Below are 22,623 nucleotides of genomic sequence, written 5' to 3' on the forward strand. Positions count from 1 at the left end.
TTTTTATCCTCAATTAAACTTTCGTCATTCTGTTTATATCTATAGTCATATGTGAATTGATCACTGCATTGATTATATGTCAAAAGACTTCTGGGGTCAGGAATTAATATTAAAAGAGGTCAGATGTAAAGGATCAGGGAGTGGTTTGAATGTTGGAGAAAGGGAAAACACATGGTCTGCCGAAGGTATTCATGTGTATTTTAAACTTGATGCATACAGAATCAAACATGTTTGTGGGCCAGTTTATGAGAACTGACCTATAGTTTTGGTTTCTTTTCTTCACTAGTTTTGAAATTTTAGTAATTTAACAACCTTTATTATTTTAAATGACATAGGTTTGATATAATTCATTCACCCAGATTTAGAACAGGGGTTCAAGCTTATACTTTATTTTCTACTCATCATTGGTTACTGACTGTTTCAAGATTTTTTAATTTCGATTTTGCCTTTGTTTACATGTAAATGATGAATACATCTCGTAAACTGTCTTATTAAAAATGACTTTTTAGGCCAGGCACGGTAGCTCACACATGTAATCCCAGCACTTTGGGAGGCCAAGGCAGGCGGATCACCTGACGTCAGGAGTTAGAGAAAAGCCTGGCCAACATGTCAAAACCCTCTCTCTACTAAAAATACAAAAATTAGCTGGGTGTGGTGGTGCAGGCCTGTAATCCCAGCTACTCAGGAGGCTGAGGCAGGAGAATCACTTGAACACAGGAGGCGGAGATTGCACTGAGCCAAGATTGCACCACTGCACTCAAGCCTGAGCAACAGAGCAAGACTCCATCTCAAAAAAAAAAAAAAAGACTTTTAAAATAAGACATTAGCGTCTTAGAACTGTTAAATATCCAGTGAATGCTGAGATACAAGCCACCATCTTACCCTATATCATGGACTGTAATGTAAATCCTACTGTTAGATACCCTCCTCACCTACTTTTAGAAAAATGCCTACCATTCCTAATAAAAAAAAAAACTTCACAATCTCTCAGTCCTGAGCTGCTGCATCTCTCTTTATTTCTGAGATAATCATGGCTGAGATGATTGGCTTTCTATGTATAGTATGGTTATCTTTTTACTTTACATTAATGTTTGAGTAATTATGCTAGGCACGCTGCTGAGCAATTTACATGCATTATTTCATTCTTCTATTAACTCTTGAGGTAGAACCATTATTACTCCCACACAATAAATAAGACTGAAGCTTACAAAGCACAAAATGCTGCCCCCAAATTAAAGGGCAGAAAATGGAAGTGCAAAGATTGGAACCCAGGTCTTTTTGATCCTGGAATATGTATCTTAATCCTGGATAAGTATTCAGAGAATGAGATGGATAGTGACACAAGATAGGAACTTTGGAAGGTAGCCTGGAACAAGGTGTTAGAGGCTAGGTTTTTAGGCTATTTAGAAGAACGTGTGCTTTAACTTAAAAACCATGGGATGCCACTGAGGAATTTTAATGAGGGAGAAATGAGATTAAACATATTTTTTAAAATACAAATTTGGTTGCAATGTGGACAGCTGACACAGAGACAATGGTGAATACAAGGAGACCAATTAGAAAGCTACTCAAGTATCCCATGTCAAATATATTAATGTGCATTGGACAAGGATGACGGAATGGAAATGGATTAAAGAGGAGGATTCCAGGCATATTCAGGAGATGAAACCTACAGGTCTTGGCAACTGATTTGATGTGGAGGGTGAGGGAGAGGAAAGAGTCAAGAATGACTCCATAGTATGAATTCTCTCATGATGAGCAAGATGTGCACGCTGCCTGAAAGATTTCCTGCAATCTTTACATTCATAGGGTCTCTCTCCAGTATGAATTCTCTGATGTAGAGTAAGAGATCCACTATAGCTAAAGGCTTTCCCACAAACATTACATTCATAAGGTTTCTCTCCAGTATGAATTCTCTGATGTTGAGCAAGGCCTGCATTCTGGCTAAATGTTTTCCTACATTCCTTACACATATAGGGTTTTTCTCCAGTATGACTTCTCTGATGTTGTGCAAGTGATGAACTATTGCTAAAGGCCTTCCCACATTCAATACATTCATAGGGTTTCTCTCCAGTATGAACCCTCTGATGTTGATCAAGGTATGCAATTTGGCTGAAGGCTTTCCTACATACTTTACATTCATAAGGTTTTTCTCCAGTATGAACTCTCTGATGTTGAGCAAGATGTGCATACTGGCTGAAGGCTTTCCTACATTCCTTACATTCATAGGGCCTCTCTCCAGTATGAATTCTCTGATGTACAATTAGGTATCCACGATGGCTAAAGGCTTTCCCACACACATTACACACATAAGGTTTCTCTCCTGTATGAATCCTCTGATGCTGAGCAAGAAATGAACCATTACTAAAGGCCTTTCCACATTCAATACATTCGAAAGGTCTCTCTCCAGTATGAACTCTCTGATGCTGAGTCAGGTGTGCAATCTGGCTGAAGGCTTTTTTACATTCTTTACACTCATAAGGTTTCTCTCCAGTATGAACTCTCTGATGTTGGGCCAGGTGTGCATTCTGGCTGAAGGCTTTCCTACATTCTTTACATTCATAGGGTTTCTCCCCAGTATGTATTCTCTTATGTTGCGCCAAGTTTGCACTCTGGCTGAATGTTTTCCCACATTCAACACATGCATAGGGTTTCTCTCCAGTATGAATTCTCTGATGAAGAGTAAGGGATGAGCTCTGGTTGAAGACTTTCTCACAATCATTACATTTCAAAAGTTTCTTTTCTACATAGACTTTCCTATGTTTCATTTCAACAGATTTTTTCCGGTAACTCTTCTTTTGTGGTTCATGCTTATGTGCTTTTTCTTTGGTGGGAAAATTCTGTTGTATATCAAAGATTGTATCCTGGTGGAATGTTTGCCAAGATTTGTTATATTCTTTATTTTGAACTTCTGGAAGGATTTCTTTATGAGTGATGATTAATTGACTAAGATGTACCTCTTGACTTCCCAGCTGGTTCTTATACCAGTCCTCACTTTGACAGTCTTCTCTCAAAGTGGGATAGTCAAGGCTATAACTAAGATGTCTTGCTCCCACTGTCACAACTTTGGATGATTCTTCATATGTCTCTTGCTTTGATGAAAATTCACTGTTTTTAAATACATACTCCCAATCTAAAAGATATCAAGAAACAAATGTCTTTTGTATTTAATTCACTAGAAGAAACTTCTAAAACAAAAACATGTGAATAAAATACATAAGTTAAAGGATTTAAAAGCTTATAATGCATTCTAAAATAATGACATTATAATAATAAGAACTTAAGAGACTTGATTAAGGAAATAATCATTGACAACCAGTAAGTTAAGTATAAGAACAAAACAATGAAGGTGGTATTCTAAAAATCATAATCATCTTTTTATATCTAAGTTAATAACAGATTTCAAACACTTTTCCTCTCTTGTCATAGGTTATCCTGCATTCAAGCTAAGTTATCTTTAATAAGCCAGTTTTATGATGTTAATATTATTAAAAACTCCATTGGAATCCCAGGCCTAAAAACAACACTAGGCAGTATTAATATCCTTATTAGGATACATGTAAAACTTTATGGTTGTTCATATTGTTCATAAAACTCTATGGGTAAACATCTGTAGTTAGAAAAAAGTCTTCCTGAAAATCATTTTCTATGTAACAAATTCCAACCATATGTAAACTTTCAATTGATCCGTGCAGCTAAGATGCCTTCATATAAGAGTAGTTTTGTATCAAACTGCTTGGTCTTACTAACCTAGCACAGAACTTAATTTGCCTTCCCCTGTCCAGTTCCAAATCAGATCACTTCATTTTTCTGCTTAAGATTTTCCTGTAGGTTCTTACTACATTTAGAATAAAATGAAAATTCCTACCCTGGTTTATGAAACTCTACATGACCTGGTGTTCTCTGATCTGATCTTCTACTACTCTCTTGCTTGCTTACTCCACTTCAGTCATATGGGAATTCACTTTATTTCCACTTTAGGAACACCAGACTTGCTGCTTCTCTGCCTGAAAAGCACTTTCCACAGATATCTGCTTGATCCCTTCTCTCATTGCACTTCTTCACTTGAGGTTCTGTTCACATATTACCTCTTCAGTATGGCCTTTGCCGAACATCCAATATGAAGTATTCCACACTCTTATGTTTCTCTTTCCTCCTGCTTTGCACTTCATAGCACTTAACTTATTTAATATCATATTACATGTTAACTTACTCTCTTCTTATTAGAATGTAAACATTCATGTGCAGGAACTTTTTTTCTCACCCCTGAACACCCATTGCCTAAAATAGCCTGGACAGATAGAAGGTGCTTAGTATCTTTGGAATAAATACTGAATCAATAATACATAAAACACCACACTAATTCATCCTCTTATTAGAATGACATGCTTGCATGAATGGGGTAAATATCTGAAACCAAATGGAATATTACCACTAAACTTAAATATTATAGTGGATAGATATTTGGAAGGAAAAGAATCTGAAGGCAACATACTTAAATTGAGGCTGCTAATTCCTGCTGTGCTGCCTCAGTGCCCTTCCAAATTCCACTTTCCTCTCTAAACAGTTGCAAATCACACCCATGAATGCCCTATAGAAAGTCAACATGAAGATTAAATTCTGAAGACTCATGGGTCAAAAAAGAAATATGAAATGACTGCCAAGGAGCAATGATCTAATTAAACCCAGAATTAAGTTGATAAAACTATAATAAGTAAAAACATAGGTATAGTCATTGATGAATACTAATTCTCATTAGACTGAAAAGGATGGATATTATAATCGTTACAGGCATGATTCTTACATTTTAGAGTGTATCAGAATTAGATAAACTTGCTAAACTACAGATTGCTATACCCCACGCACAGAGTTTTTGATTGAGTTAGTGGAGGTTGAGGGCTGAGAATCTTCGTTTCTAATAAATTCACAGGTGGTGCTGCTGGTCTCAAGATGACATTCTGAGCATCACTGCACTATAGCACCCACTGGAAGCATAATATAAAAAGGTACAACAAGCCAGCAAATAAAATAAAATGGAATTATAAAAAATATTCAAACATCCCAAAAGAAGATAGAGATGAGCAAATATTTTTTAATGAGAAATATTAAAGAGAAAACAATAGTAGACTCAACTCAAATTATATAAATAATTAAATATTAATGAACTCCTTATTCAGTTAAAAGGCAGAACTTATAGGAATCAACAAAATGAAAGACACAATTATATGCTGTTTATAGAACCCTCACATTACATATAAGAATACATTAATAATACAGATAAAGAGAGATGTAACATGCAAACAGTAAGCATAAGGCTAGACTGACTATATTCATGTCAGATAAAATAGACTTTAAAACTGAGTATTACCAAAGATAGAGACATATAGTAATAAAAGGATCAATTCATCAGAAAGAAATAATCTTTAATGTGTGTGCACCTAATATAAAGCCTCAAAATACATAAAACAAAAATTGAAAGAGTAAGAAATAGGTAATCCTATAGTCATAATAGGCAACTAACACATGCTTTGCTCAGAAACTGACAAAACTAGGAAAAAATAGTAACAAAGAGGATCTCAACAGGGTTAACTACTTTGATCTAATTTATATTTATACAACACTACACCTAACACTTGTACAACATGTATTCGAGTGCACACAGTGTGTTCAGAAAATAAGATAGACTATATTCTGGGGCATAAACCAAGTCTCCATAAATCCCAAAGTACCAAAACCAAGATGAGTATGCTCTCTAACCTCAACAGAGGTTAGAGGTTATTGATTTTTAAATCAATAATACCTAGTCAACTCCAAACATCTGAGAACTAAACACATTAATATATAAATCATGGGTCAGAGTATACAAGAGAAACTAGAAAATATCTTGGTTGATAATGACAGTACAACATATCAAAATCTGTGAGATACAGCTAAAATAGTACTTAAAGGAAAACTCTACAGTTTTCAAATGCTTGTATTAGAAAACAACTAAAAGTCTAAAAATCAATAATCTAAGGTGTCACCTCAAGAAGTGAGGAAGACCAAAGTAAACTTAAGGAAAGTAGAAGAAAAAGTTAAGAAAGAAAATTAACAATATAGAAAAACAACAACAGAGGAAATAAAACAAAAGTAGGTTCTTTTTTTTTTTTTTTTTTTGAGACGGAGTCTCGCTCTGTCGCCCAGGCTGGAGTGCAGTGGCGCAATCTCGGCTCACTGCAAGCTCCGCCTCCCGGGTTCACGCCATTCTCCTGCCTCAGCCTCTCTGAGTAGCTGGGACTACAGGCACCCGCCACCACGCCCGGCTAATTTTTTTTTTTTTTTTTGTATTTTTAGTAGAGACAGGGTTTCACCGTGGTCTCGATCTCCTGACCTTGTGATCCGCCCGCCTCGGCCTCCCAAAGTGCTGGGATTACAAGCGTGAGCCACCACGCCCAGCCAAAAGTAGGTTCTCTTAAAACATCAGTTATCAAGAAAAAATGAACAGATATCAGCAACACCAGAGTTATCATTACATAGCCTACAGCTGTTTTTTAAAAAGTTAATAAATTGAAAAACTCAGGTGAAACACAGAAATCTCTTGAAAGACACAGCCTACCAAAGCTGATTCAACAAAAATCAGATAACCTGATTAACTCTATATCCATTAAAGCTGTTATGTAAAAAATACTTCAGGCACAGATGTCTTCATTGGTGAATTCTATCAAATATTTAAAGAAGAATACCATTTTATCCAAACTGTCAGAAAATAGAGAAAGATAAACACTTTCCAAGTTGGTTTTATAAGGCCAGTATTATCTTGATACCAAAACCAGATAAAAAAATTATAAGAAAGTAAACCTGCAGGCCGGGCACGGTGGCTCACGCCTGTAATCCCAGCACTTTGGGAGGCCGAGGCGGGTGGATCACGAGGACAAGAATCAAGACCATCCTGGTCAACATGATGAAACCCCATCTCTACTAAAAATACAAAAATTAGCTGGGCATGGTGGCGCATGCCTGTAGTCCCAGCTACTCAGGAGGCTGAGGCAGGAGAATCACTTGAACCCGGGAGATGGAGGTTGCAGTGAGCCAAGATTGAGCCAGTGCACTCCAGCCTAGTGACAGAGCAAGACTCCGTCTAAAAAAAAAAAAAAAAAAAAAAAAAGAAAGTAAAACTGCAGACCAATGTAGCACAAGTACATAAGGCAAAATCTTTAATAAAACTGTGCAAATCAAATCCAGGAAAATATGAACACCATCATCTTGACCAAGTAGAGTTTATCCCAAAAATGCAAGATTGGTTTCACATTTGAAAATCAATCAATGTAATTCACCATATTAAAAGGTTAAAGAAAAAAAATCACATGATCATTTCAACAGATGTAGAAATAGTATCTGATCCATTTATTATAAAAATTATCAGCAAACCAGGAATAGAAAGTAACGTTTTCAAACTGATCAAGGACATCTAAGAAAAACTTATAGCTTACACTGACTTAACAGTAAAAGACAGAATACATTTCCCCTTAAGACTGGAATAGCACAAGTACATTTCCTCTTACCCCTTCAATTACACATTATATAGGAGGTCCTAGCCATTGCAATATATCAAGAAAAATAAGGTTTAAGGATCAGAAGGAAAAAGAAAAACGTATTTGTAGATAGCAGGATTGTCCATCCGAAAAATCCTCATGGACCTACAAAATAACTGTGAGGGCAACTATTAAATGAATCTAGCAAAGTCATAAGATGTAAAGCTAATATAAAAATCAATTTACATTTCTGCCTACTGGTGGCAAACTATTAGAAAACTGAATTGTTAAAAAATTCTATGTATTATAGCACTCAAAAAACTATTAAAGACTTAGGAAAAAAATTCAACAGAGTACCACTATACTGGATACTGCAAAATATTCTTAAGATAAATTTTATTATTTTTCCTTTTTCTTTTTCAGACAGAGTCTTGCTATGTTGTCCAGGCTAGTCTCCAAGTCCTGGACTCAATCAACCCTTCCAACTCAGCCTCCCAAGTAGCTGAGATTACCAGCGCACACCATCACACCCAACTTCAAGACATTTTTAAAGACTAATAAATGGCTTAATAAACCATACTTATATTAGAAGACTCAATGTTAAGAGGTCAGTTTTTTTCAATTGATATACAGAATCAATGTAATCCCAACAAAAATCTTAAGTTTTTTGAGCAGAAATTCTCAACTTCATTCTAAAATTTATATGAAATGCAAATGATCTAAAACAGTCAAGGCAATTTTACAAATTGCACTATCTGATATCAAAACTTACTACAAAGCTACAGTAATCAAGGCAGTATGGAACTGGTGAGATGATAGACATATAGATCAATGGAACAGAAGACATTCCAGAACTATACCCACATATATGTGGTCAAGTGATGATCAGGAAAAGTAGCAAGGTGATACAATTAGGAAGGGAAAGTTTTTCCTAACGAAGGGTCTTGGGGCAACTGTATATCCATATGGAAAAAAAAATGAACCTTAACCTTTACCTCACACAAGACACATAAATTAATCAAAATCATTCACAGAGCTAAATATAAATGCTAAAACTTTAAAACTCCTAGAAAAATATCTTTGTGACCTGGGAGTAGCAAGAATTTCTTAGATATAAGAAGCACCAACCAAGACAAATTAATAAATTGGATTTTACAAAAATTGCAAACTTTGCCTCCAACAGAGGTGGCAGCAGAAAAACAAAAAGGCAAGCCATAATTGGCATACATATAAGCCAATACATATAAATGATAAAGAACTTGTTTTAAGACTATATACAGAACTCTTACAACTCATAAGATAAACAATCCAATAAAACATGGGAAAAATGTTTGAACAAAGATTTCATAAAAGTTATATGCATGGCCAGTAAGCATATGAAAAGAGGCTCAACATTATTAGTCATTCCAGAAATGCATATTAAAACCACAATACAACCTTTAGAATGACTAAAATTAAAAATACTACTGACGATACCAAGATTTGGTGAGAATGTGGATTAACTGGAAGTCTCATACACTGCTAGAAGAATGGTATAATTCCTTCAGAAAACTGACAGTTTCTAACAGAGTGAAACATATACCTATCATATAACTCAGTTCTTCCATCTTAGGTATTTACCCCCAAAAAATAAAAATGTATGTTCACACAAAGTCCTGTATATGACAGCTGCGTAGCAACTTTATTTATAATAGCCCCAAACTGGAAACAACCCAAATGTCCATAACCAGGTGAATGGATAAATGAAATGTTGCATTCATACATGCAACAATATAGATAAATTTCAAGATCATTATGCTGAGTGAAATAAGCCAGATATAATAAAATACGTACTGTATGATTCCATTTACTTTAGATGCAAATTAATAAAAAATAACAAAGATCAGATTCATGTTTGTTTGGAAATGGGAGTGGAGAGTAGGATAGATGGAAAGAGACACAAGCAATCTTTTGGGGTGATATACTAAATGTGTCTTGACTGTGGTGACAGTTTCATGGGTATATGCAAGTGTCATCAAACTGTACAATTTATATGTATCCAGTTTACTGTATGTAAATAATTCCTTAATACTGTCTTATCAAATACAATAAAACCAGAAAACTCTCTTTTAAACAACTCTGGGTGAAAGAAAAAATTTTTTAAGGTAGATTATCTAGTATGAACAGCAGTAACAAAAACACTAAGTATCAGAATCTACAAGAGATAGACAAAGATAAACTTAGAGGAAAATTCATAGTCCTTAATAATCTTATTACTAAATAAAAGAATTAAATTAATAGATTAAGCTCTCATTTCAGCACTATGGAGATCAAAATAAATAAGAAAATTAGAAGGAAAGAATTAGTAAGGAGAAAATATTTATGAATTAGTACAGAAAAAAAACACAAAATTGGAAAAGAATACTAATACATAAATCCATAAGCTAGTTCTTTAAAAATAAACTGATTTATGAGTAGAGTGACCTAATAAATGTATTCTTTTTTTTTTTGAGACAGAGCCTCACTCTGTCTCCCAGGCTAAAGTTCAGTGGTGCGATCTCGGCTCACTGCAACCTCCACCTCCTGAGTTGATTCTCTGCCTCAGCCTCCCAAGTAGCTGTGATTACAGGAGCCTGCCACCAAACCTGGCTAATTTTTGTATTTTTAGTAGAGGTGGGGTTTAACCATCTTGGCCAGGCTGGTCTTGAACTCCTGACCTCATGATGCACCCACCTCGGCCTCCCAAAGTGCTGGGATTACCCGTCTAAGCCACCACGACCGACCAATATATTCTTTTAAAAAAAGAAGAGTTATACAAAATAAGAAATTAAAATTGGAAACCATTATAGATATAAAACAAAGAAAGCTAATTGTAGATTACTTTGCTCAAATTCATGAAATCGGGTAACCTAAATGAAAAGGACAATTATCTAGAAAAATTAAAATGCATAAAATTTAACCAAAGACAGGCTGGGGGCAGTGGCTGATGCCTGTAATCCCAGCACTTTGGGAGGCCCAGGCGGGCAGATCATTTGAGGTCACAAGTTCAAGATCAGCCTGGCCAACATGGTGAAACCCCATCTCTACTTAAAATACAGAAAAATTAGCTGGGCGTGGTGGTGCATGCCTGTAATCCCAACTACTTGGGTGGCTGAGGCAGGAGAATTGCTTGAACCTGGGAGGTGGAGGTTGCAGTGCACCACTGCACTCCAGCCTGGGCAACAGGTCAAGACCTCATCTAAAAATATATATATATTAACCAAGGACAAATTATAGAGATGCCATTTACCATGGAGGATACTGAGAAAGTTGTCAAAGATTCACTTCCCCACAAAGGCCTCAGCATCAGGTTTTATCTCTCAAACTCTTAAGACCAGTGATCTCATTCATTCACACTGACATCTCTAAATCAGACTATTTTTCTGAGCCCCCATCTTCTAAACCAGTTGCATGTTGCATTTCTTTGCTTGGAACTCTCCTCATCTTATATATATAACCCTCTTATGTCCACAGCCAAATTTTTCATCTTTCCTCCTATCAACCTATTCTTCTGATTGTTTCTATTAAGTGTTATCATCTTCTAGTTACCCAGACTTGAAAATAAAATTGGCTTTCTTTTTTCTTTGCTGGTGTATAAGCCTCTGAATAATCCCAAGAATTTTGCAGAATCCTCTTCTCAAAACATAAAGTCAATCAGGCTTGGTAAAAGAATAAATAAATAAATAAATAAATAAATGCATCAATCCTTCAATCTAAAGGGAATGAGTAACTGAGAAAGGAAAAAACAAACAAACAAACAAAAAAACTGGCTTTCTTTTCTTTTTTTTAGACAGGCTCTTGCTTTGTTACCCAGGCTGGAATGCAGTGGCACGATCTCAGATCACAGGCTCAGGTGATCCTCCCACCTCAGCCTCCCACGTAGATGGGATTACAGGTGCATGCCACCAGGCCTGGCTAATTTTTTTTTTTTTTTGTATTTTTAGTTTTGCCATGTTGCCCAGGCTGGTCTCGAACTCCTGGGCTCAAGTGATCCACCCACTTTGGTTTCCCAAAGAGCTGGGATTATAGGCACCTGGATTTTTAAAAAATGAAACCAAGCAACTTGTATAAAACTAAAAGGCAGGGACAAGGAGATGCTGTGACATTTGGATCCAACAATAGGAAAATGGGTTATCAGGGAAGATTACTGTCAGAGAAGACTGTAACTTGTGAGAGAATATAGACAGAGAGAATTGAGGAGCTCATGCTAAAGATGCCTCAATATTTCTTCCCAGGCTTTGAGTCTTTAAGAAAAGCTACCCAGGAAACGTCAATTATGAACTGAAATCTTTCAGAATTGCTGAGCTTTTCCTGGCAATGGCTTCTATCTCCCTATTTCTCTCTCACTCACCAGGGCATGGGCCTCTTGTTCCCTCCTTCTTCACCATCCAGGGCTCTTTTCCTTGCTCCAATAATGAGATCACATCTGGCTTAGAAACAGAAACTCCTGCTTACAAAAAACAAAAGGGGAATTAGGCAGGTCTGTAAATAAGATCAAGTTTCTGCATCATCAAGAAGGTGGGAGAATAATGGGAGGGAGCCGAGGAATAAGAATGGGGAAGATGAAGCTGCCAATTCTACAAATTCAACCTATTTTGGGAAGCACAAGAAAGGGAAATTTAATGAAGCACATCAGAGGTTTCCCAAATATTACATTGGAGCTCAGTCCCATGTACAGATTCTGAATTAAGGGGAGATGTTCTTACCCAATGATACCAAGCTCCTGTAGTTCTCTAACATCACTTTCCTGTACAAATTCCTCTGAGCAGGGTTCAGCCATTCCCATTCCTCTTGAGAGAAATTTACAGCCACATCCCCAAATGTTACCAAATCCTGAAATGACATAAACACATTCTTGCTCAACTAGTGTTCATATCCTCACATGAGCCTAAGTTAAAAAGTTAAATTGTCTGTACTTTTAGAGAAAAATATTGCACATAGTGAAACTTTCTGACAGTATCTTAGGTTCTGAGCAACACATGTCAGGTAATTGCTAGATGACTTCTTTGTGCTTTGTTTTGATACTCTGTCATGGAAAGTATACAATTTAAGAGATAATCCTACTGGTAGAGAAAGGATTTATCACACACACAAAATTGGAAAACAACAGAATACTGTAAATCAAGTATAAAATATGTTATTCATACTAAATGCCACAGTATTTCTCAATATTGGAAAATCAGATACACCGGGGCAGTAAAGAGCTTCGAGGAGGAAACAGGCTGAGTTAAGCTTTATAATGTGTACATGGTTGAATCTGGCATTTTTCCAAACTCAGTACAATGGAATGGTCAATGTTCCAGAGATATCAATAGGGTTGTATAAAAATATATATGAATATGTTTGATGCTTATAATAATGACTTTCCAAAATTAAATATATAATAGAAACAGTAAACAAAATTATATACTGACTTGCAAAAATATGGCTTAAATGTATACCATAACAGAGAGCAATCAAGAAGCTGAGTGACAGATCACCTGATGTGTGAAAGTATGCCACTGAATTTGTGCTTGGTGGCAAAGACAACATTTGCCAACCAGCTGTCAAAGTGATGCATCTCATCTCACTGATGACATAAGGTATCTCACGTATCTTTTACATTTCATATTACACATTTCACAATGACAACCTAGGTCTTGTGTGTGTTGAATTTTAAACATTTGTTTTACACAAATTCCTCCCCTGTAGATGGTTTAAATGAATGGAAGGCATATGGTTTAGATGAACAGCAGCTTGATGTGACAAAAGGTATCTGAATCAGGCCAGGTGAGGTGGTGCATGCCTAAAGCCCCAGGTGCTCAAGAGGCTGAGGCAGGAGGATTGCCTTGGGATGCTTGAGTCCAGCCTGGGCAGTATAGTGAGACCCCGTTTCTAAAGACAGACAAACAAAAAGGTATCTGAATCAAAACAAGAAAAAATGTGTCACGGATAAAATGAAGTTGATCTCAAAGCCTACGACTTGCAATGTCTTGAGAAGAAGAAGAAGAGTAATGTTACAATAAATGTTTCAATCTGTATAATCAGTACTTGATAGGAAGGAATCAAAGAAGTACAATAAAAGTTACTTCAATATGGGACAAATGTCCATTGGAAATAAAAATTTTCCTGAGACTGTGTGTAAGAGGCGACTAATGATTGCCTAACAGCTCTTGATAACCCCACTAAGTTGTAAAGATAGTTGGTAACTTATAATCATGCTGCATGAGACAAAATAGTAGTAATTTAAGCACTATTAATTTACCTAAATAGTGAATGTCTCCAAGTCTGATAATAAAATGCATCAAAAAATACCTACAGCTCTCACTAGAGAAACATACACAATCGTGCCTGTTTGATGAGCAAGAGAGTTTTTAAAATGTTACAGTACAGCTCCCAAATAATACTACCCAATGTTGAATTAAGGATCTTTAAGATAACATGGAACAAGACCTAGTTTGCTCCCTAAAAATTAAAAATGGGTCTTCTTCCTAACAAGATAAATCAACTCAAGCCTTATCAGGGCTTGCTGTGTGGTTAGGCATGTGCATCTTGGTTTTGACACGTCACAGAGCAAAGCCTGCTCTTAAGCTGGGCTGACATAGAGATGGCATTCAATGGTACACACCTGAACATACTGATTTCTTAAATACTGAAATATTGCCGCACTCACACTCACTGATAAACAGCTACTTCACTGAGTGCTGCTAGTGACCACACCAGATTTCTCCATAAGGAATTCAACAACTGAAGATTAATGCCCAGCATGGCAGCAAACTCCAGGATCCCAACTAGGATAAGTTCTGCTGTGTGCCTTTGCCTTGTTGGTTGTCAAATATGAACATCACCCCTACTCTTATATGACTCTTTGCAGAGTAATGCTTCTATTGAAGAAATACTCAAATACATCAGTGATTTTATTTAGAAAACTTTTTAACGGAAAAAAAATGAGTCAATGTTAATTGCTACTGCCGGAAAAATGCACAAAAATGTTAAGGAGGTTATCTATAAAGAAAGCAAAAGTATGGCTCCAAGAAATATCAATTACATGCATCACCTGCTTTTAAAAAGCTTCCATCTCTGAAACACTTCTTAATACAAGGAAATCTGAGGAAGTGACTTGTCACCTCAAAGAAGGAATGGAATGTGAATCAGGTCTAAAAATTTAAACTTGTGCTGGATAGGCCTGGGCACTGCTAATCATCAATTCTACTGTAACTCAAACACTTCAACACAAACTCTCTAATATTTTGTGCAGGAAAGTGTTCCACACACATCATTTATTCTGCAGACATTAGTGAAGCAGCTTTTGCAACACAAAGTCCTTAAGAGACATTTTTTAGCTGCACACATGAACTAATAGATTGTGTTTTAACTATCTGACATTTTCCTCTCAGCCAATGAGACCATGAATACCTTGTAAACGTTTTTTATATTTATTTAGATTTAATTTAAAAAATTTGCCATCATTAAAGAAACTTAAAATATACTTTCCAGTATTTCTACCCTCAGTGATTTCCCCCCACTCCTTTGTTTTAATTTTATTTTTTGGGAGACAGGATCTTGCTCTGTCGCCCAGGCTGGAGTGCAGTGTCACAATCATGGCTGATTGCAGTCTCAACCTGTCAGGCTTGAATGATCCTCCCAACCTTGGCCTCTCAAGCAGCTGGGACCATAGGCACTCATCACCAGGCGCAGGTAATTTTTTTTAATTTTTGGTACAGATGATGTCTCACTATGTTGCCCAGGCTGGTCTCAAACTCCTGGGCTGAAGCGATCCTCCTGCCTTGGCCTCCCAAAGTGCTAGGATGCTGGGATTGATTACAGGTGTGAGCCACCTTACCCAGCCAATTTTTTCCCTTTTTAAGTTAAAGAATTGGAAGTCTTTCACCCCCATGCCTACTCCCGTGTCACCCTACCTCCTAAAAGCAATTATAATTTATAGTTAGTATAATCTGTTCAAATGGTTCCTTATACTTATGTCTATGATTATGTATATATTTTATTTACCGATAATGTCACTTTTATTGGCTGAGTAATATTATACAGTATAATTATGCCCTATCTTATTTACTAACCCCCATGCTTATTTTCAGTTGGGTAAATCTTAATTTTTGTTGTTGTTGTTTGTGTTTTTGAAATGGAGTCTCGCTCTGTCGCCCAGGCTGGAGAGCAGTGGCGTGATCTTGGCTCACTGCAACCTCCACCTCCCATGTTCAAGCAATTCTCCTGCCTCAGCTTCCCAAGTAGCTGGGATTACAGGGGCCCACCACCATGCCCAGCTAATTTTTTTGTATTTTTAGTAGAGATGGGGTTTCACCATGTTGGCCAGGCTGGTCTTGAACTGCTGACCTCAGATGATCCACCCACCTCGGCCCCCCAAAGTGCTGGGATTACAGGCGTGTGAGCCACCACACCCAGCCGGATAAATCTTAATTTTTTTACTATGATGTTGCATAGGTCTTGAATTATTTTCTTAAAATCGATTCATAGACGTCCGTCTCTCCATTGAGACCAGGATTTCACAAAATTACTTAACCTCAAAAAATTTTTTAATTACACTATTTTGACCCAGCAACAATACAGTCAAATTGTCTTTGAATTGAAAAAACAATTCAGGGTAGGAGTAAAGTGTTGGCTTGCACTCGAAGACATACTTGAAGAGTTCTTCAGGTAGAAGTAATACAGAAGGAAAATGGAAGCATGAAAACACAGGAAGAAATTAAGAGTTCTAAAGCAGTAACTATAAATAGAGCAATAAGAATACTGTGGAGTTAAATCATCATAGGCATCTTATCCTGTTCAGGAAGTGATAAGGGTACTAATCATAGGAAGAAGATTACAGAAGAAAGAAGGATTACTACATATGAGTAATGGATGAATATTATCTTAGAAAAGCCACTAAAAGAACAATAAAAATTACGTACAATTACTAAAATAATAAGGAAAAATACCTGACTTAACCAAAAAAAGCAAAAAAGGAGAAACAAAGGAAAAAAGAACAGATGGGATAAATGGAAAACAAACAGAAATACAGTAGCTTTAAACACATATCTATAAGTATTACATTAAATCTGTAATAAACACTAAAAGATTAAAATTATCAGGCTAGCTTTTTTTTTTTTTTTTTTTTTTTGAGAAGGAGTCTCGCTCTGTCGCCCAGGCTGGAGTGCAGTGGCGCCATCTCTGCTCACTGCAAGCTCCACCTCCCGGGTTCACGCCATTCTCCTGCCTCAGGCTCTCCGAGTAGCTGGGACTACAGGCGCCCGCCACCACGCCTGGCTAATTTTTTGTATTTTTAGTAGAGATGGGGTTTCACCGTGGTCTTGATCTCCTGACCTTGTGATCCGCCCGCCTCAGCCTCCCAAAGTGCTGGGATTACAAGCGTGAGCCACTGCGCCCGGCCCAGGCTAGCTTTTTTAAAACTAACCAATTATATGCTGCTTACAAGAGGCATACTTTAAACATAATCTTTAAAGGCAGAGGTTCTCAAAAACCATGCATAAAAATCATCCTGGATACCTGTAACCCAGCTACTTGGCTACTTGGGAGGCTGAAGCAGGAAGACAGCCGGAGGCCAGAAGTTCAAAACTAGCCTGGGCAACATAGTGAAACCCCATCTCAAAAAAAAGTAATCATCATCCTGGGAAACCCAATAAAAATGTGTTTTCTTAGGTGCCACCAAGAGACCATGATTCAGGAGGTCTGGAGTGGGGTCCTGGAAACAGCATTTGGGCTAATGGGTTCCATCTATTCTATACATCATACTTTCAGCTTTTTGTTTCTTCTGTTACCAAATCAGTAGCAGGAAAGAAGAGGTGGCTAGCTCTAGCTATCCTGGTCTCACTCACAGATGAGGAATTCATCTGAATGCCTGTTACCAACCAGGCACTATTCTAAGAGTCAGGAATGCAAAGGTGAACAAAACAAAGTTCCTCCTCTTAATATTCTAACAAAGGAGAAAAACATTAAACATAAGGTCATACATGTCAGGTAGTGACATATGTGACAAAAACAAAAGAAGGTAAAGGGGGATTAAGAGTGACAGGGTGTTTATTGTAGATAATATGGTCAAGGTAAGTGTAAATGAAGAGGTAAGGTTTGAACAACAATCTGAATGAAATGGGAGAGCAAGCTATGTCAACATGTAGGGGGACAGGGAAGCAAATGCAAAAGTCCAGAGACAAGAAAAAGCACAGTAAGTCTGAGCGACAGCAAATTCACAACTGTGATTAAAATGAAGGGAGGTAAATACTTGTAGAAAATGAGGTCTAGGAAAGCCAGGACCTGAAGCACAAAGGGCCTTATAGGCCATGGTTAGGACACTGGATTTCATTCCAAGTAAGATAGTAAGGCAATGAAGGTTCTGCACATGGGAGTGAAATAATGAGCCCCATCACAGTCTTGCTACAGTGTCCCTCATCATTTTCTACCACCCTCTTCATATCATCACTCATCATCATCGACATTACTGACCCTCAATTTTTATTACAACTTCTTACATCTGACTCAGTCACTAACTGGTTACGTGGACATGTCACTTTCTTCCCCTGGCCTCTTTTTCTTCATCTGTAGAATGAGAAACTTGGACAAGATCACCCATAATTATCTTCCTGGCTTTACTGTTTTATAAACCTAAGACTGTGCTGTCTAATACACTAGCTACTAGCTACATACAGCTAAATTTAAATCAATTAACATTAAAAATTCAGTTTCTCAGTCATGCTAGTATATACAAGTCTTTGTAGCCATATCTGGCTAGTGGCTACTATATTAAACACTGCAGATATAGAACATTTCTATTGTCATCATCACAGAAAGTTCTATTGGAAAATACTGTACTAGTTGATTTCTGCATCTGCCTCACCTTACTCCTTCTCCATTTTCCATATTTTAACCTAGAGGTTTGTATTTATATATATTTAACCTATATAATGTATTTAACCTCTATGTATTTTTCTCTAAGTGTAAATTTTTTTTACTACATGAATAATCCATCACTTTCCCACTGATTTAAAATAATATCAGTACATCATATAATAAACTAGTATACATTAAATTCTATGAAGACAAAGACAGGGCCTATTTATCACAACACTTAGCACAAGGCCTTTAATAACTATATGTTCAGTGAATGAATATTTCCATTCTTATGGAATTCTTATACTTGTATTTGTTTCTTAACATTATATGTTCCTTCTGGCTCCATTCCACACTATCTACTGTTTTCATTATTATAGACATATACAGCTTTTATTTTAATGTAGATTCAAGTGCTCTCCCATTACTCTTTTTCAAAAAAATAGTTCTGCTATTTTTTACATATTAATTCCACTAATCTTAACTGGATGACCTAGAATAACATAGCTGTGGACACTCAGAATGTCCCTAAAATGGTACCTCATTATTCCCTGGAATACTATTCTTCGAAGCCCATGGAGTGCCTGGAAAAATCCCTGCCCTAGCTGACCGACACTTCAATATTCAAGACTCAACACATCTCACTCCTCAAAATCACTTTGATCAAGAGACTTTGCCCTGTTCTGTGACTAAGATCACCTGATAACCCTCCTGTCTTGCCTTCTTTTCAAACCTAGGTCTATGGAAAAGCTTTATTTATGCTAGTGGTTACATCTGAACATACACCTCAGTCTCTCTCAATGAATCAACTTACTACAATGAAGGTTTACATATGCCAATGAGTGTATTTTTGCATCGTGACAGCTTCCAACAGACACTAAACCCAGAGGAGGTGCTGAACTATTTCTTGAGTGAAGATAAAAATGCTGGCTGTGGAAAAAAAGATAACTAGGCTTTTGGAAACTTTTACTGGAAAGCAAGATATGAGGAACAAGTCACTGGATGAATGGGACCTTGTTGGGTTGCAGAATTTTGGAAGAAAAACAAAATGTTCATATAATCTAAAAAATAAGACGGCATTTTAGGGAAGAGAGAACAAATGCTTCCTTACCTTGGACATGGCTTTAAGGATTCCAGAATTTGACAGTTCTTCTGTCCTACTCCTTCAGCTCCTTTCTGGGAGAGGGACAGTATCCTGAGAAAGTGGAGCTGGAGAAGGAAAAGAAACCATAAAATGCCAGGCCTGCCCTGCAGCTCTCAGTATCATCAGCCTAGAAACCTTTCCTTCCCTTTCTCCTTCTTTCCCCAACCTCAGGAGTAAATTAGAGGTATCACTGAGCAAGTCATTTATATCTAAATTTACAATTCTTTTTCCCATATGCTTTGGATCTTAAGAATACAACATACGGGCCAGGTGCGGTGGCTCATGCCTGTAATCCCAGCACTTTGGGAGGCCGAGGTGGGTGGATCACGAGGTCAGGAGATCAAGACCATCCTGGCTAACATGGGGAAACCCTGTCTCCACTAAAAAATACACAAAATTAGCCAGGTGTGGTGGTGGGCGCCTGTAGTCCCAGCTACTCGGGAGGCTGAGGCAGGAGAATGGTGTGAACCCAGGAGGCGGAGCTTGTAGTAAGCCGAGATCACGCCACTGCACTCCAGCCTGGGCAACAGAGCGAGACTCTGTCTCAAAAAAAAAAAAGAATACAACATACATGTTCTGTGCTTAAGTTACCTCCCCATTTATCATTTAAAACAAAAACAGCAATTACAGAATGGCATTACCAAGCAAGGATTTCCCCCTCTTTCACACATGAAGGCTCTTCATCAGAGTAATTATTCAAGGCATCATGGTAATAAGTAATTAAGCCAAACTGGAAACCAGGTCTAACTTTTAATTCTTTCCACCCGATCATGATGTTGAAAGGAAATATGTCCCCATCCTTTCTGCAAGGATGACAGATAAAGCTACAAACTGAAATTTCTCAGAGAAAGCATCTCCATACACAGAGTGAGTATCAGAGGGTCCATGTGGTGTGGTGGACACTCAGTCAGAGTCAAGACGGCCTACTTCAGGTCCTGGCTTAAGACGACCCACAACTGAAAGCTAATCTCTTGTTCTGGGCAATCTCCTCCGAGAGAAAGAAGGAGAGAGGGAGGGAGGGGCAGGCTATGCATAAACAGTGATCCAAACCCCCTATCATGAATTCTTGTCCACCAGACCTCACTGCCTTGAAGAATAAAGCCATTACCTAAGAAGCGGCATAACTTAGTGGTAAGAACCACTAGGCTTAAGGATCAGAACACCTGGTCTCAAAACAGCCAAACCACCACATGCTACCTATACAACCTCTGGCAAGTTAGGTAACCACTGCAAACCTGTTTCTCTATCAGTGAAATGGTAGCTATTCCCTATCAATTGTTGGGAGGATTCTGAAATGATCTACATAAAGCATTGAGCACAGTGCTTGGTACATCCTTTTTTAAATAAATTTTCATCTTTCTGTCATTTGTTTTCATAAACAGCACATGGTAGGTCTCCCATTCCTTTTTCCTTTTACATTCCTCACATGCCCCCAGAGACTGAGAGGGATGGAAAAACTACTGTGCCAGAGGACAAGCAGCCAGCGTGGTCAGCTTTTCAGGCTTAAGGCTGAGGCTCCTGTCTGTCTCTCCCTTTCCAGCTCTCGTCCCCTCTCCCTTTCTCCATCTTTTCCCTTTTATCTCAATCTCTCTGTCTCTCCACCACAACAGCAGTCTCCCAAACCCCAGAGCACACCAGCATCTCCAAGCACCCACACAGCTTCCTGCCCACACAAATCACAGACAACAAACCCACAGTTTCTCATTCTGGCACCTCCCCTGGCAACCTACGGACATGCCCCCACATTGTAACCCACCCTGCTCTCACAATGGGTCATATAAGGCCATTCTGAGTCACATTGTCACACTCACTGTCGGGATGACATACAGCGCTAAGTCACACAATCTCCCTCAGTCTCACATAATCACACTGTCATGCACAGTCTCAAACACTGTCACACACAATTTCAGTCCAACAACAAAAACTGTTCACATACAGTGACACAGTCTCAAACACTGTCACACACAATTTCAGTCCAACAACAAAAACTCTGTTCACATACAGTTTCACATACAGTGCCACAGTCTCACACACTGTCACACAAATTCTGTCGCAGTTTCACGTGGTCCCACATCAACAGCCACACACCGTACACAACCACACATAGCCTCACACACGGTGACATGGTCTCACATACTGTCACAGTCTCACCTAATCCTACACACACGGTCAAGCTCTGTTCACAAAGTCACACACACTGTCACACACTCTTACATTAGCCCACACACACAGGTCACACACAGTGACATGCTCTTACACACTGTTCACACGTGGTCTACACATAATGACAGTTTAACACTGTCACATATTCCCAGTCTCACACATGGTGATGTGGTCTTAAACACATACAGTGTCACACAGTCCCATATACTGTCAAAGGCTCCCGCACACACAGGGGCAACGGTCTCACACTGTCACACACATTCTCACACTCACTCTCATATTGTCACACACAGTCCCACATTTGTCCCACATGGTCTCACACTGACACACATATTCACACACGGTCTCACATTCTCACACTGTCACACACGGTCTCAAATTCTCACACAGTCACACATGGTCTCACACCCGGTTCCACACTGTCAAACACATTGTCACACACGGTTCCTTAATGTCTCACACATTCTCACACACTGTCACACACGGTCCCACACATGGTGGCATGGCGGCTCCCGGCGTCAGCTCCATCCCGCGCTCCTCACCGCCTCCTCCCTCCGGTGGGCACCTCCTTCGGCGCGGTCCTTGGAGGCCGGGCTGGGCCAGGGCCCGGGCCAGGGCTCGATCCTGGCCGCCAGCCGCGCTCACAAAGGCGCCGCAGCCCTAGGGCAGGCCGCAGGGGCCGCTGGGAAATGGAGTCCGGGGCGGCGCGGCGCAGAGGATGTTGGGATGTTGGTCGAGGGTCCCAACCGGCCGCAGGTCCCGCCGCTCAGTTGCGGGTAATTTCTGCTGCGTCCCCTTCCCTAGTAAGGCCACCTCCGCTGGCCTTCAGAACCCCACCCTGACCAGCTGAGCCCTCTCAGGCCGCTTGACTGTAGGCTCCCCTACCCGTTCCACCCGAGGCCTGGGAGGACCCTCTCTGACTGCGCAGGCGCAGCTGACTCAGGTCCC

General features: G+C 38.6%; 1 protein-coding gene across 2 annotated transcripts; it reads right to left on the reverse strand.

Annotated features, from left to right (window-relative positions):
- Positions 1 to 1,440: 1,440 nt before the first annotated feature.
- ZNF583 (zinc finger protein 583) lies at positions 1,441 to 22,345 on the reverse strand. 2 transcript variants are annotated; one of them, XM_003277227.4, is made up of 5 exons: positions 22,218 to 22,345; positions 19,480 to 19,577; positions 12,236 to 12,362; positions 11,881 to 11,976; positions 1,441 to 3,133 (listed from the first exon to the last, which is right to left on the reverse strand). In XM_003277227.4, the coding sequence occupies exons 2-5, from the start codon at positions 19,486 to 19,488 to the stop codon at positions 1,656 to 1,658; spliced, it is 1,710 nt and encodes a 569-aa protein (XP_003277275.1). In that variant the 5' UTR covers positions 19,489 to 19,577; positions 22,218 to 22,345; the 3' UTR covers positions 1,441 to 1,655. The 2 variants fall into 2 exon arrangements, with proteins under 2 accessions (XP_003277275.1, XP_012355389.1); XM_012499935.1 differs by lacking the exons at positions 19,480 to 19,577; positions 22,218 to 22,345 and having other exon boundaries at positions 12,236 to 12,374.
- Between the last annotated feature and the right edge of the window lie 278 nt (positions 22,346 to 22,623).

This window comes from Nomascus leucogenys, chromosome 10 (assembly GCF_006542625.1).
Source record: "Nomascus leucogenys isolate Asia chromosome 10, Asia_NLE_v1, whole genome shotgun sequence".
Classification (NCBI taxonomy): Eukaryota; Metazoa; Chordata; class Mammalia; order Primates; family Hylobatidae; genus Nomascus; species Nomascus leucogenys.